Below are 14,882 nucleotides of genomic sequence, written 5' to 3' on the forward strand. Positions count from 1 at the left end.
CACTGCCAGTCAGAGGAGATGATACTGCCTTGCGTTTACCATTGACTTATCATAGAACAGCTTCACGTGTATGTGTTCAAATGCCCCCTAACTTCCTCAGGGTCCCCTCCTCTCCTGTATACAATGGAACAAAGCAGATGTCCTCCTTGCTTCAGCAGATGAGGGGAGGAGGAGAAGCAATCCCATCCTCCTAGATCTCCCCGTTCGCATAACAGGATGGGGAAGAATGTGACAGAGTCCATAACAATGTGTTGCATTGTGTCTTCTCCCTTCGTCAAGAAGCCATGCCCTTATAGGGCTTGGGCTTGGAAGGAGGCATATGAATGATAGCTGGAAAATTATAATTATAATTAGGAGTCCCCTAGGTACTTAAATTTCTCTCGCACACGTCAGTTGTTTTACTTTCCTACCCCCAGAGTCTCCTTGCGGTCGGAGGATCTGAATGATGACTGTCTTCATCAGATACAACAAGAGTCCTCTGGGTCTTAGTTTAGCAAAGTGTAGCAATGAAGAACAAATGGTTTGAGATCATCCTCTTCCCCCTAGTCATAAATAGCTTTCTGAGTCACACCTAAAAAGTAGGTCGCTGGGCTTGCACGAGGATGTAATTTGGGGCAAGATCTGGCTCGTGCGTTAACCTTTGAGGCATTTTTTAAAGACATTCCAAAGGGAAGATGTAATGGTTGAAAAATATGACTGTTGGTAGCACGCTCTGGTAAGGTATTCAGTGCCAGAAGATCAGATGGAGGCAATTATGAAGGTCATAATTGTCTAGCAGAAGAAAGAGGGGAAGATTCATAAGTTGGTGGTGTGTGACTTGTTCAGAAAAGCAGGCGTGATTCTTGTGCTTCTCTGCGTTTTTATGATTGCGGTTTTAATTAATTGTCTTGCTACAAACATATGAGCGATGGATAACCCAGTTTTTCAAAACATGCTTGTTTGATTGTTGATTTTTTCCCCTGCTTCTATATATGAGGGATTGTATGGCTGTCTTTAAGACGTTTGACATTATTTCACAGTGTGCAATGTTAAGAGTGGGTAAGACCGTAAGAGGTTATTCTCGCATTTAAGCCAGTCCAATTCTCCATGACCCTTAGTGGCAGAAATGACCTCTTAAAATTTTTATAGTACAGTTTGCAGAGTGCCTTTCACTGTTTAAAAAATATTCACAACCAACTTGTGTAGTAGATCCCATTTTACAGCTGGAAACCAGAGTGTAGAAGAGAGTAGCTGAGCCAAGTGAGTCCATAGCATTGGTGAGCATTAGGTTTTCAAAACTTGATCCAGTTTTTAAAACTTAAACCCTGCTTTGCTTCCCTATGGGAATCCAAAGCAGCTTCAGTCTTCCCTTGTCCAATATCCTCACAACAACCCTTTGGGGTAAGGTAGGCTGAGGAAAAGGGACTGGCCCCAAGGTTGCCCATGGCACAGTAGCTCAAGTGAGATTGCCAAGGTGGTGGGAGGAGAGCAAGCTTGCCATGAAGAAAGCGGAGCAAAACCATTGCCACCCCACTGTGGCCAGCTTGGTCTTTCCCTGGGTGGTCTTTTCCCATGGTGGTCTCTTTTCTCTGCAGCCAGTTTGCTGTCCTCCCAATAGCTGCCTAGGAGCTGGGCGGAGAGTGCAGAGGCTACGAAGAAGGGGGGTAGATTTGTCAGAGAGAATGGACCCTTTAATTCCATTCCCAGCCTGCAGTTTACAGTTGACTGATCCTCCAGTCCCCCGACAATGGCTATTTCAAGGTGTGAACTATCTGCCAACCACAAGCCATATCGCGAAATGGTCTTTACATGGTTCCCTGGAACATGGAGTGTGTACCACATTGAGGAATGGGGTTTTAGAAGAGCTGCAGGTGGCGTGTCAAATAGCCACATGTGGCTCCTGAGCCACTAAATATCATTAATCTAACACTTAATCTGGGGTTTCCTTGGAAGTTTATTAAAAGTTCAACAACAAGAAAGATAATTGGTGGCAGATGAACTTCCCTAAAGGACAGTTTGCCCACTACTACTGAGGTTTTCCTCAAATACCCAGATGGAGTTGGGGGCGGGGGTTGTATGCATTGTAGGATGCTCTGATGCTAGGATATGGTGGGAGGGCTCGTGATACAAGAATCATGCAGAAACAAAGCAGGTCCAGGTTTGGTAATTGATTGGATAGGCGCCCTTGTGGGAACCCTGTCTTTTACTCCTCAATGAAAGAAAAATGAGAGAGGACAGTGATAAATAAATTTTCAGCTGACATGGACACACACACACACACACACAATCCTGCCCAACCCCTTGGCTGAGCTGAGTGCACACCTTAACATGAGCCTGCAAATCTCCTGCTTTCATGTACACTTTCTATGGCAAATGTGTGGGGATTTCTTGCAAGACTGTAGAAAGATGTCAGATTTGAAACTGCCATTCTAGTGATCGTGTTACGGAATGTGCCCACCCTGCTCTTACATAAAAGTTGCACATCCGATGATACCTGCCAGAAATGTGGCTCCAAAGTCAAAATCTGTGCATCTCTCATTCATTCTCCTCTTTCTCCCTTCCATGTATTTATTTTTTTAGGGAGGATTTTGGATTTGAAGACCGGGACTGTGAAGAAAGAGGGCCAGCAGTCCTCAATGAGAATGTGCATGGGATCGAGGCGTTCTTTCATTTGCCGAATGAGGTATATCGTTCCTTTCAATTGTTTGATTCTTTGTCTGTTGCTCTTTTTTAGCCTGGCAGTCGGCAGTTCCTGTTACACCTAGTCTTTGTTTTTTTTTAATGTTGGCTGTAATGGCCAAACAATCTGACTAGCCAGTGCCCCCGAGGCAGCAGATAGCAAATGGCCTCCAGTGGAATCAAGCCATAAAATAATTGGGAACTTGGCAAATAAAGAGCTGGTGAACTTAAACTGGATGACACTGCTGTCTTCAGAAAACAGTTCCCTGATGGTACTCTGAATATCAGATGATCTGGTGCTGGTGGGAAAAGAACAGCAACAACTGGAGAAAGCCCTGCTTGAAGAGCTTTCAAGTAGTATCTGGCTGGCCATAGGAAGAACCAGGATACTGAAATTAGACTCGGTTAAACACAACTGCGGAACAGTCTGTTAACTGTAGGGATGGCTACTCTTATGAGGTGGCTGTGACAAAATATTCAAGTGGAGTTCCATCAGAAAGTAGACACACAGTGCATGTGGTTTCTGACAATGTCCCACAGCCAGACAGCATCCAGCTGTATTAGGCAGAATCCTATGTAAGGCTGATTGAACATCCACCAGCCTAAGGAGCTTTTCCACAACTGAAATGGGGCGGGATGGTGACTCATTGGCAGAGCATCTGCTTGGCATTCGGAAGGTCACGAGTTCAGTCCCCAGCATCTCCAGTGAAAGCAGGTGATATAAAAGATCTTTTCCCTGAGACCCTGGAGAGCAGCTGCCGGTCTGAGTAGACAATACTGACGGTGGTGGACAGATGGTCTGATTCAGTATAAGGCAGCTTCTTGACCTGTTCAGGTAGCTCTTCCGTTGGTGGAAGGGGCACTTAAATTGGAGACTGGAAGTGCTTAGTGGAGAGATAGAATACAGGCCAGTGGGTAACCCCCCTCTAGATTCAGCTTGTGCAGTCAGAAATGGGGGACAGATGCTGGTGGTCTAATGGAAGCCTACATTTCATTGCCCGGAATTTTGCAACATCTTTGCTCCCTTAGTCCTTCTCTCAGACAAATGCTACAAAACCCTATTCTTGCAAAAATGGAGGGTTGCGAGCTACAAAGTAGCACATTCAGTTTAGATAGTGTTGTTGTCTGGATCTTGTTCCTGTTAGCAAGTTAGAATATTTCATTCGCCTACCGTTAATGGACTGTTCCTCAGTTGTGTTTAACAGAGTCTAATTTTGTCCTGTTCTTTGGCTCAGTAAACCATACAGTGAATCCAGCCTCTGGAATGTAAGCCATTCTGTCATCGGCATAATATGTGATTATTTAAATCAATACTTCTAGAACCAAATGGAATGGACATGTGGTTGTGTTGAGTTTCTCAATAAACCAATACTATTTAAAAACTCATAGACAAGGAAAAATTAACACCCTAGCTAATTTTAAGAAGATGAGTAAATCTTGAGAGCATTTCTGTTTTGCAATTTTGAAATTCTTGAAAGTGACTGTCTAAACATTTCATTTTATTTTCAATTAAAGTCCATGGTAGTAATTAACCACGATTCCCAGACCCAAGAGATGTTCAACAGTTCTTAAGATCTTGAGCTCAAAAATATTTGAGGTTTCTGTCCATGGGTACTATTCTGTCTTTTAAAAAACATGTTTACAGTTTGACATACTCCAAAGACCAGCTGCTCCGCTGTCTGATATACTGAGATAGACTGCTTCTGAACACAGAGCTTCCATTTAGCTGTTGTGGCTGCTATTTTTTCAGAGTTCTCTCATTTGTGTATTTGCCTCTTCATATTTTTTTTAATGGTCATTTCATCCAGTGCATTTGATAAGTGCAGAACCATATCATTTGGCAGCAAGTTCAAGACTGACAGATTTCCTTAGTTGAAGGAAATATATTTAGCATAATAATTTATTTTGGGGGAGATTTTTATTGAACATTTTGCATCAAAGGAAGAAGGTCAGGATTTGAGTCCAGTAGCACCTTAAAGACCAACAAGATTTCCAGGATATAAGCTTTCAGGAATCTAGTTGTTATTTAAAGTGCCGCTGGACTCGAATCTTGCTCTTCTACTGCAGACCAACATGGCTACCCACCTGAAATTATCTTCAGGGACGAAGGGTGGCTTTTTAGCTCTCCACACTGTGACCATAGCTGCTTTTTAAACTACCCAAAAGGCAGATTCATGTAATTCTATGCAGATAATGTGTGTATGTGTGTACTCTGTCACATATGAGAATCACACACCTATGTCTGTGAGCCATTCCAGACTGTTGCATGGAGGCTAACCGGAGGGGGCACTCATCAAGGCACTGGGGCCAATTGCGGCTTCTTGATAGAGGTCTCTTTTTTGCAGACACACATTGGCTGTATTGACCATGCATCAGTGATTTAGAAAACCTGAACTGAGTGCAAGTTGCCAAAATTTGTAAGAACACAAGAGCCTTGCTGAATCAAACCAGAGGTCCATCTAGTCCCACATCCAGTTTCACACAGTGGCCAGCCAAGGTATAGAGACTAGAGATGGGCACGAAACAGAAAAAAACTGAACTATGCATTTCATGGTTCTTCGCATTTCATGAACCATGAACTTTCATGAACCTTCCCTGGTTTGCGAACTGGTTCGTTTGGTTCGTGAAAACATCATGTCCAGGTCAGCAAATCATCACTTCCGGGCCAGCAGAAGGCCACTTCTGGGTCAGCAGAAGGTCTGCAGGAAGTCCATCCCCTGTTGCCTCGGAAACTGATTGATCGGCTCCAGGCTGTCTGCAGTGATGGCCCCCAAAATGAACCAAACTAACTAGCCTAAAGTTCATGGCAGTTCATTAGAAATGGGCTTTGACGAACCGCCGGTTTGCAAACCATGAACCGGCCTGGTTTGTCACAATCTTTGGTTCATATTTCAGTTTGTGCCCATCTCTAATAGAGACCAAGGTCATCCCAACGCTGTCTCCCAGCACTGGTATTGAGAGGTTTACTGTAGGCATGGGCATACATGCTGTAAGTACATATGCCAAATCAAACAATGCAGTCTTTGCCCAGGATGGTGCGTGCACCTTCCTTTCTTTGCATCTGGGTCAAAACATCACATACACATTTTTGCCTGATTATAAAACCCTTCCCCACTACCTGGGAATCAAAAATCCACAGCTGTAAACCCTGCTAAGGTTTTTTGATTTAGTCTGATTAGAAGGGAAACTCTTACCCTGCTTTACTTCTCATGGGAGATTCAGGTAATCGATTCTGTTTGCAATTAACCAGTCATTTGGAGGTTTAAAAAAATCACCCCTACAAGACCCAGAAGGAAAGCTTTTGTAAACCTGGAGAGGGCAGATTCTTTGTTTTTAATTTGGCCTGCCACAAACACAGAGTAGTAAAAAAAAAAAGGATGAAGGTTAGTAAAAAAAATGTTATGGGCTAGTACTTTTGGCAGATTCCCTCCCCCCCCCCCCCCGCCCCTGGCAAGGCTGTTATTGCTCACATGATAAGTTTTCATTTACAAATTATAATTTTTTGTTCTCTTCTCACTCCTCAACTTTAGTACATAGAATATCAGAGATATATGGGGGCGAGGGGGGTCCAGGAAAAGGGATTGAGTTGGTGATTTCCTTCCACGATATGGCAGTTAGTGTCTTCCACAAGTGGAAGGACTCTCTCCATGAACAGGAAGAATTGTCACTTTAGAGGCCTTGCGTTCAAATCAATAGTAATAAGAACTTTAGAGAAACCAGCTGGGCCGTGTTTCCCATGCTGAACATCACCAACATGCCAGGGTGGCTGCGCTTGCAGTTTAAATGCCCTTAATACTTTTGTTCCTCTCAAATAACGTCACTGAATTTGTTTGATTCCAGGTGTGGAAATGCCCCTTTAGATCATTTACCTCTGAACAGAATAACCTCCATGAGGAAACGATACAGGTGAGTGTCTGTTTTGCAACATGTTAAGTCACATTATGTTTTCTGCTTGGAGCCAGAGAGCGGTGCCCATTAGAGATGCAGGTAATACTGAGCTAGAAGGTCCAATGGACAGAGAGTATGGCTGCTTCGTGTGTTCTGATTGGCCAATTCATGTTCTTAGCATGTTGCGTTTTATGTGGCAACTAAAAAACTCAAGAACAATGCAGGACTTCTGGTTTGATTTTAATGAAGCTGTAGAATTTTTTTTAAAAAGTGCAACAGAGTGAAAGTTTGGTGGAACAGAGCGATCAGATCTCCTGCTTTAACTTTGCATTTCAGCTATGTCATGATTTTTCTTATTGAGCAACTGTTGATTTTTTTAAAAAGAAGCAAGGTTATAAATGTGTTTAAACTGGACTAATTCTTAATAGGCACCTTATGTTCAAGTTGACCATGATCTTGAATGAACTTCTTTGATTAAAACTGAGGCTTGGTTGTTTACATGGCGTGTATACTTGAACGGTGAATTTGGAGAACAGAAAGTGGGCAAGATTATGAAAAATGTGATTTAAAAAAAAACAGTCATACTAGTTTTGTGAAGTGGTTTGATCTTTTTTTAAAAAGGAGGAAAGCAGCAACATGGTGATAGCTTTTAGTTTTAATGAGTTGGATCCAGAGTCAATTTTCTGTTAATGGGAGGTGTAAATTCCACCAGTTCCCTCTCCCTGCTGTGAACCCCCAATTTTCCACTTTGCCAGGGCTTTTTTTCAGCAGGAACGCAGTGGAATGGAGTTCCGGAACCTCTTGAAAATGGTCACATGGCTGGTGGCCCCGCCCCCTGATCTCCAGACAGAGGGGAGTTGAGATTGCCCTCGGCGCGGAGGGCAATCTAAACTCGCCTCTGTCTGGAGATCAGGGGGCGGGGCCACCAGCCATGTGACCATTTTCTCCAAGGGCAACCCACTGAGTTCCACCACCTCTTTTCCCAGAAAAAAGCCCTGCCCTTTGCCATAGCTGAGGACCCCCTGTCCCCCAGGATCAGCCCTTCAGGGAGACCGGTCGACTACTTCCTGAGGTGAGGGAGGCAGGAAAGTTGTGTTCCACTGACAGAAGTATTCTTCGATAGCTCAAAACTTAGTCTGGATCCAACCCAATGCCTGTGAAAACTTTCTAAATTTAGTTGTATTTCTTTGTAGGTTTTGTATTAAAAAATAGGTATTTTTGTTAAGAACTTGTAATCTGCCTTGAGTCTCTGCGGGAAAGCTGGACTATAAATGAAGTAAGTAAATAAATAACTTTTTAAAAATCCTATTGTTTTTAATAGAAAAACTACTTTTTCCCATTTAGGAATGGTCTTGGCCCAGTGAAAGAAGGAGAAGCCCAGTACGCTGTGGTCCACTGCACCGGTTACATCAAAGCCTGGCCACCGGCAGGTAAAATAGGCAAGCTATCCGTTTCAATTTAGTATATTCTTTTTGGGCTACCTCCCCCTTAAGATCGGGAGCAGGACACAGGCGCATTGTCAGTGGAAGTTCTTGGGATTGTGCTGTTCGGACAGAATTTCCAGGGCTTCAAAACTGAAGATCCAAAGAGGTCCACCCTTGAGGGGACTGCAGAGTTTTTGAATGCAGATACGAAGGATCAGCATGCTTAAATGGTCGCAACCCTATTCATAGAATATTAGTGTGTCAGGCAGAAGTCTAGAGTAGATGCCTTTTCATTGACATGATAGCTTGCCTCATGCAGAGGGGGTGTTTGTTTCTACCTGGATGTACTATGGCCATGTATAATTCAGCTCCTTGCATCCCAAGTCCAAGGCAAGTTTGCAGACGCTGCTTCGGCTACGTTCAGAAAGAAGCTGGCAACGATTGCATGCAGGAAGGGGCATTCTAGGGGCCCTGCTTTCTCATGCTTCCCCACCTCTTGCCAATAATGTGGAGTAGATGGGGAAGGGTGTTACAAAGGGCAAAGAAGGGAGCTAAACACGTGGCTGCCATTTTCGGCAGCAGTCATGTGTTGATCAGAATGTCTCATTGGGCTTTAGTTTTGCGTGACCTTTGGGGGGCTTTGGTCTTGTTTCTTGAATGGAAACCATGCATGTTACACCACATTTGCCACTGAAGGGAATTTCAGAGGCAGTCTATGATATGGTGGGGAGGAGGGCATTACAATGGGCGAATACACAAACTGGGTGCCCACAAGTCCTTGCGGGTGCCTAAAAGTAGCACTTTGAATTCTAGCCCTTCATTATCTTTGATCCCTTCATTATCTGAAAGAGGGCTTCTGGGAAGCACACACCGGTAACTCAATATCCCACACTGGAATATTTACATATGGGAAAATGTGGGGGGACAGCCAGAGGCAAGGAGGAGAATCACGTTGGGCCATGTAGTTAAGGGATGGTTTGGCTGACCTTACCACTTGGATAATCTGAAGAACTTCTGATGTCTCTGACTGCTTCTGCTGATATGAATCAGAACACGAGTTGTTTTGCCCTTTTGTTGTTTGAGTTTAAACATACCACAAACATGACTGCCCCCCCTTCTGAGACTACAAATGCCAGCAGCCGTTACGCTAAACCATACACTTTTGAGCAGATTTTAGCTTACAGCTGGCTGTATTTCTAAGGGGATCAATGGGCTGTTGTGCATCTTTTTTGACAGATGGCTGTGTACAGATGGTTTAATTATATAATGTTTGTATGTGAGTTGCGTGTGTGTGTGTGCGGGCGTTGCAAACTACACATTCTCCTGATGTTTCAGAAGCCACTTAAGCAAAATGAATCTAATTCACATCATGTGGCCACAGTTTATACTTCAGCGGTGGGAAGGGTAATGTGAGGGGTGAGGGAATGAGTTCTTCCTGTGCATTTTTTAGCGGTCACTAACAAGATTTTTAGGTTACTGTAAATAAACATTTTGATTGAAAAGAAAAAGATTCAACAAAACAATCATGGCAGCTCCCATCAGGCCTGCCTGGCTTAAAGGGAGTAAGTATCTTTTCTAGGTCAGATGTCAGTAAAGACTAGAGATGGGCACAAACTGGGGAAAAAAACAAACTGGGAGGTTTGTGGTTTGTTGTGTTTCATGAACCACGAACCATGAACTTTCATGAAGCTGCCTCGGTTCGTGAACCAGTTCGTTTGGTTCGTGAAAACGTCACTTCCGGGTCAGCAGACGGTCGCTTCCGGGTCAGCAGAAGGTCTGCAGAAATCCCATCCCTCGGTGCCTAGGAAACTGATTGATTGGCGCCAGGCTGTCTGCACTGACGAACCCAAAAATAAACTGGCCTAAAGTTCATGACAGTTCGTCAGAAATGGACTCCAACCCGGTTCATGCCGAACTTTGGTTCGTAGTTCGATTTGTGCCCATCTCTAGCAAAGGCCCTTTCTTAGAAGCAGACGCGTATAGAGCAACTGTTGTCTTGCTGCTTTCTAGAAGGATCTGCTGCTAGTGTGTGCATGAATAGAAGAGCACCTCTTTTCCTGCCTCTCTTTTTATGCATGCAGAGAGGATTAGCAAGAAAATGAAGCCTGGTCTCTCAGAAGGGGATATAAATCCTCTTTAACTCAGGCAGATCCAGGGACACAGGTGCTTCTTCTTCCTGTCACATGGCTGTGATGTCAGGTGACTTCCTGCCACATTTTTGTGGCTCAGTGCTGCCCCCTGTGGTTAAAAGATGGGTCCTGAGATTATTAGGACTGAAGGTCACTGCTGTAGGCAACAAGTAAGAAATCTGAATTTCATGTGCCAAGGATGTGAGCTTCCTGGAGATATCTGGCTGACCAAGAATGGTGGGCTGGATAGACTTTTGGTCAAATACAATGGAGCAATTGTTATGCCACCTTCTCTTTGATTGAGAGAATCTTCATTTTCAGCACTATTTATTCCTCAATGAGAAATCCGCAGTCAGATGTGAAAAGATGTGTCTTAGAATAAAATGTCGTTATGGTTATAATTAACTATCGTGTTAACCCAGGAAATTGCAAAGAGGTGCTTTGTGTCAGGAATTCTGCTGATCAGCCCCAGAAATAGGGTGAGAACATGGGCTAGCCGGGACGAGTCAAAATGCAAAAATCAAGGTGGTTTGAAGTATCTAGTCAGACAGAAGATGTAGTAATTTAGTGCATTATGACTTATTTCTCACATTTTTAAGGCTTCCCTTCTTCCAAAGAACTCAGAGTAGTGTACATGGTCCGAGCTATGGAAGCAGGAGATATGTAATGGCATCACCAATAGATAAATTTATATATATAAATTTAAATGATGCCCTCTGCCAGCTGCTAATTGCCTGGGGGAGGGGGGGTTTACATTTGGAAAAGGGTAAGGAAATTGGTGGATAAACCCTCCCTTTCCCAGTGACATAGGCCTAATCTGATTCCTGCCCCCTTCCGCTGGGACCACTTTATTTTTAACTTTTTATTGAGAAAGTTTTTGCTATGTAGGTACAGAACAACAGTTTGGTACAAAAGGAGTTCGAGTATAAATAAACCAAGAGACACAATATTGCGTAATGCTATAAGAAAACAAGGTACAATACATCTTGTTATTTATGAGAAATTATGCAAGAATCATAGATAAGGGGTGTTTTAGTATTTGCAGACATCCAGTAACTTATGAGGAGGGGGTCTGGAACCTCCCCCTTTTATTTGCCATTTGATAAAAAATGATTGTGACATACTTCTCTCTTGACCAGTCAATTTGTTAGGACAGTTTCTCAATTGCAGCTCCCTCCCAGATTCTCAACTGTCACAGAAGAGCTGCATCCTTCCAATCTGGCCATCTTGACAAACGTCCGGTCATTGTGACCCAGCGTACTTTGGCTCAGAGGAACCTGGGTTCCAATCCTCCCACTAGATCATGAAGCTTTATTATCCAGCCTACCTCAGAGGGTTGTTGTGAGGGCGATAGGGGGCCAAATTCAGCAGCCTGAGCCCTTTGGCAGAAGGGAGACCTAAGAAACGTAGTAGATGAATTGTGGATCTGAATTCAAGCCACTATACCGCAATGGCTCTCATTAGTTTGTAAATCCAAACAGAAACCATGGAAGCTGTCTGAAGGTTAGCCAGCAGAGGTTGTATTGGATAGCAGACTTTTGACTGCCTTGCCAAACAGCCACGCTCCAGTTCCTTAAATAGAACTAGTTTCAGCCAAGATAAGGTTGAAGTGTCTCTGGTTAACTTAATTTATTATCCTACCATTTGTCTAGGATAATAAATTGTCCTGTCCTGGTACAGACTAAATCCAGCGCCTGCTTATCTTCAGCAAGGTGGCTGTATCCTGTGTACTCTGGGATCCTCCCTGCACTAGAGTAAGAGAGCCGGGCTGAGAGCAAGTCTGAAGGTTTAGTGCTTTGGGAAGAGGCAGGAAAAAAATTGTATAATAATGTACCACCCCGCTCTAAGTCTCTCTGTTCATGTTCTTGTTGCGAATTATACTGTGGACAAAGCTGTCTTGAAAGCTGAAAGGGAGAGAAAGGCGTTTAAGGGACATGTAGCTTTTCACCTGCAAGAGAAAGCCACTCCCAGTCACGCCTTCTCCCTTGTGATTTCTTCAGCGAAGTAATGGCAAAATAGGAAAAACAAAATCACAGCAGGTAAAAACAGCAGCATTCTAGTTTAAAACCAGCAAGAAAAAAAAAAGGCAGTGAAACCAACAGGGATCGAACAGAGTATGAATATAGTTGAAAACTATTCGCCAAAATGACGAAGGACAGAAGACATGACTGAAAGCATTCCGTTCCCGGTAATCACCCAACTTTGCTTCTGTACAGAACAGGCCTTCTGAACTTGTTGAGCCGTCTTGTAAAAGAGAGGGAGAAAAAGCTCTGTCTACCTATTTCTTCTGCACTGGATATAGTTCGATAAAATGTATAATTTGATAAAACCTCAGACATCATGGCTGGTTCCAGGTTTTGAGGGGCAGAGTTCCCAAGGCCCCTTCCCCCTTCTTCCCAGTACCAGGCCCTCACACATGCCCTCCTTCCCTCTCACCCAGCCACTCTTTCCCCTAACTGCTTCTGAGCTCCCCCACTGCCTATGCAGCGCTCACTGCCACCTGCAGTGGCACTGGGCAGCATATGTAGCTGGGAGCACAGAGGAGCGCTAACAAATAAGCAAAGGGTGGGGGGTCAACAGCAATGGGCCCTGTCAGAAGCCCTGGGGCCTGGCTGGTGCCTCACCTCAGAGTTTGCTGACACCAGCCCTGTCTGTCATGCCTGTGTCTCCCCCTCCCCAGCTTTTTTGTACTGGAATCCATCATGTTTTTGTACTGGAAGTTGTTGTTGTTGTTGTTGTTGTTAATTTGACTTATATTCCAGTCTCCCTGCAAGTGGTCTCAGAGCGAATAACATCAATAAGTAAATTCCATAAAAAGATAAAACAGCAACAGTATAAAACAAAGTAAAAGCATCAAAATTACAAATGTGATTAAAACAAATAACTAGATTACAGCACAGAGAAGCTGGGTTTTGGTTAATGCACTTAACTTGTAGCTGCTAGCAAGAGGGTTAACGTTTAATGCCTCCGGCAGTGAGATGTACAAAAAGTATACAAAATTCATTTAAGTGCAAAGGAAATCTCATCTGTTCAAATTCCTTTGCCCTGTAATGAAATTACAGCTGTTAAGATCAGGTATGTGGAATAGCACGCTGCCAGATTTCACATGCTTGGAGGGGGCCCTCAGAACTGTGGCTCTCAACCCGTTCTGGGTGCCGAGGCCAGTAACTTGAAAGCAGTCCATGCCAGCAGGCTCATAACAGTACTTCCTTTGGATTTGCACCAAAACACGAGGCAATTCAAAACAAAACTTCCATATCTGAAAAGCCTACCCCCGTGGTAACTGAGGCTGGAAGGTGTACAGTATCTTTGAAATGGTACATTTAAATAACATTGGATAATTGTAAAACAATATCTGTTTTGCATGCCTTAGGAACTGACATGAAGTTGTCCAAATCCTAGTTCAAAGTTGTTGGAAGTTAAAATGTTATTATTAAATGTTAAATGTTTATTACATATTATGTACTAAATAGGAGCCATGTTGAAAATGATTCTCTTGGAAGGGCGCTTATGTCAAACACAGATCTCTTCAAGGCATGACCCCTCCAAGTCATTACAGAAGTAGTCCAGAATGAAGTACATCCTCATACTATTCCAAACTTCCCTCCAATCCCCTAATTAACCAGCCAATCCGATATAAGCTTTCCTATCTCTCTCCCCGTACTTGTTCAGCCTTCCCTTTCCACTATTCTAACTGCCTACTTTTGCTTTCGCTCTCTGGATTCAGGCCATGCAAGAATATAAGGTGGTAAAGAACTGAAATGGTGGAATGTGTCATATCACTTCTGGCTTGCAGGTGGAGAACACATTTCTTGAATGATCCTCTATGGAAAAAGCTCCTTGCAAACAGAAACTTTTAAATCAGGGAGCGGAATGGGACAGAATCTTTCTCCTAGGTAGAAGGGTTTTGATTTTTGTTTTGCATGGAAGAACATTGTTATCTGAAGTGATGCAGTCCACTCTAACACCATACTTTCTAGATTTGCAGCACGTGTAGACCAGACCTTGATCTTCAATTGCTCTCCCTCCCTTTGATTTCATAACTGTGGTCCTAGCTTGCTCGCAGCACAAATAGACCTCTCCGAAACAAACGTTCCTACTGCCCTTATACCCATGTCTCTTTTTCTCCTGCCAAGCATTCCTCCCTACACTGTTTATTTACATAGTACCAAACAGATGTCTCATAGCTAAATAAAACCAAACAGCTTTGCCTCGAATTAGTCGGGCTACACTCTCAGCTGCTGAACAGTAAGGCAGCTAAGACCCAGTTTCGGGGAGCAAAGAACCCGTCTTTCCAGCAAATCTGCTTAAACGCCAGTTTTTGTTTTTCAGCCGAACTTGCCTTCTTCCTGGTGCCACGAGTCACAAGGATGCTTATTTTAGTGAGCAAACAGATGATCTAATTTCACAGTCTTTCACCTCTTTTTGTCTGGAGGAGAGGCATTCTTTTATTCCCCTATATCCATTCAGAGAGAACGTTGGCATTGGAAGCCCTCATCAGGAGTGGAATGAATTGTTTCCAGAGCTGCCTCATTATGACTTCAGACTCTGTGACTGCCTCAGCACCCTCTTGAGAAAAGCCAAAATTGTTTCAAGTTCGTTGATGGAATTTGGGGATCATGTTTTGGACATAAAGCGCCCAGTCAGGCATCACTGTGTCAACCAACGAAACTCGAGGTCTCCCTAAACCTGTGTTCTGTCTGCTTTTTTCGATCTATGGACAAATTATGGGTCCAAGGAGAATACAAAATAATGCAAACTTGTTATTGAGTTGGGCCTAACG

At 43.5% G+C, this 14,882-nt stretch overlaps 1 protein-coding gene across 1 annotated transcript in view; it reads left to right on the forward strand.

The window, feature by feature from the left end:
* ARNT2 (aryl hydrocarbon receptor nuclear translocator 2) overlaps window positions 1-14,882 on the forward strand; it is a 99,626-nt gene that overhangs the window by 45,243 nt on the left and 39,501 nt on the right. The window contains exons 5-7 of the mRNA XM_055002599.1: window positions 2,560-2,662; window positions 6,499-6,564; window positions 7,891-7,976. Coding sequence (XP_054858574.1) covers window positions 2,560-2,662; window positions 6,499-6,564; window positions 7,891-7,976 — 255 coding nt within the window. The remainder of the gene's footprint in view (window positions 1-2,559; window positions 2,663-6,498; window positions 6,565-7,890; window positions 7,977-14,882) is intronic.

This window comes from Eublepharis macularius, chromosome 18 (genome assembly GCF_028583425.1).
Source record: "Eublepharis macularius isolate TG4126 chromosome 18, MPM_Emac_v1.0, whole genome shotgun sequence".
NCBI classification, from domain to species: Eukaryota; Metazoa; Chordata; class Lepidosauria; order Squamata; family Eublepharidae; genus Eublepharis; species Eublepharis macularius.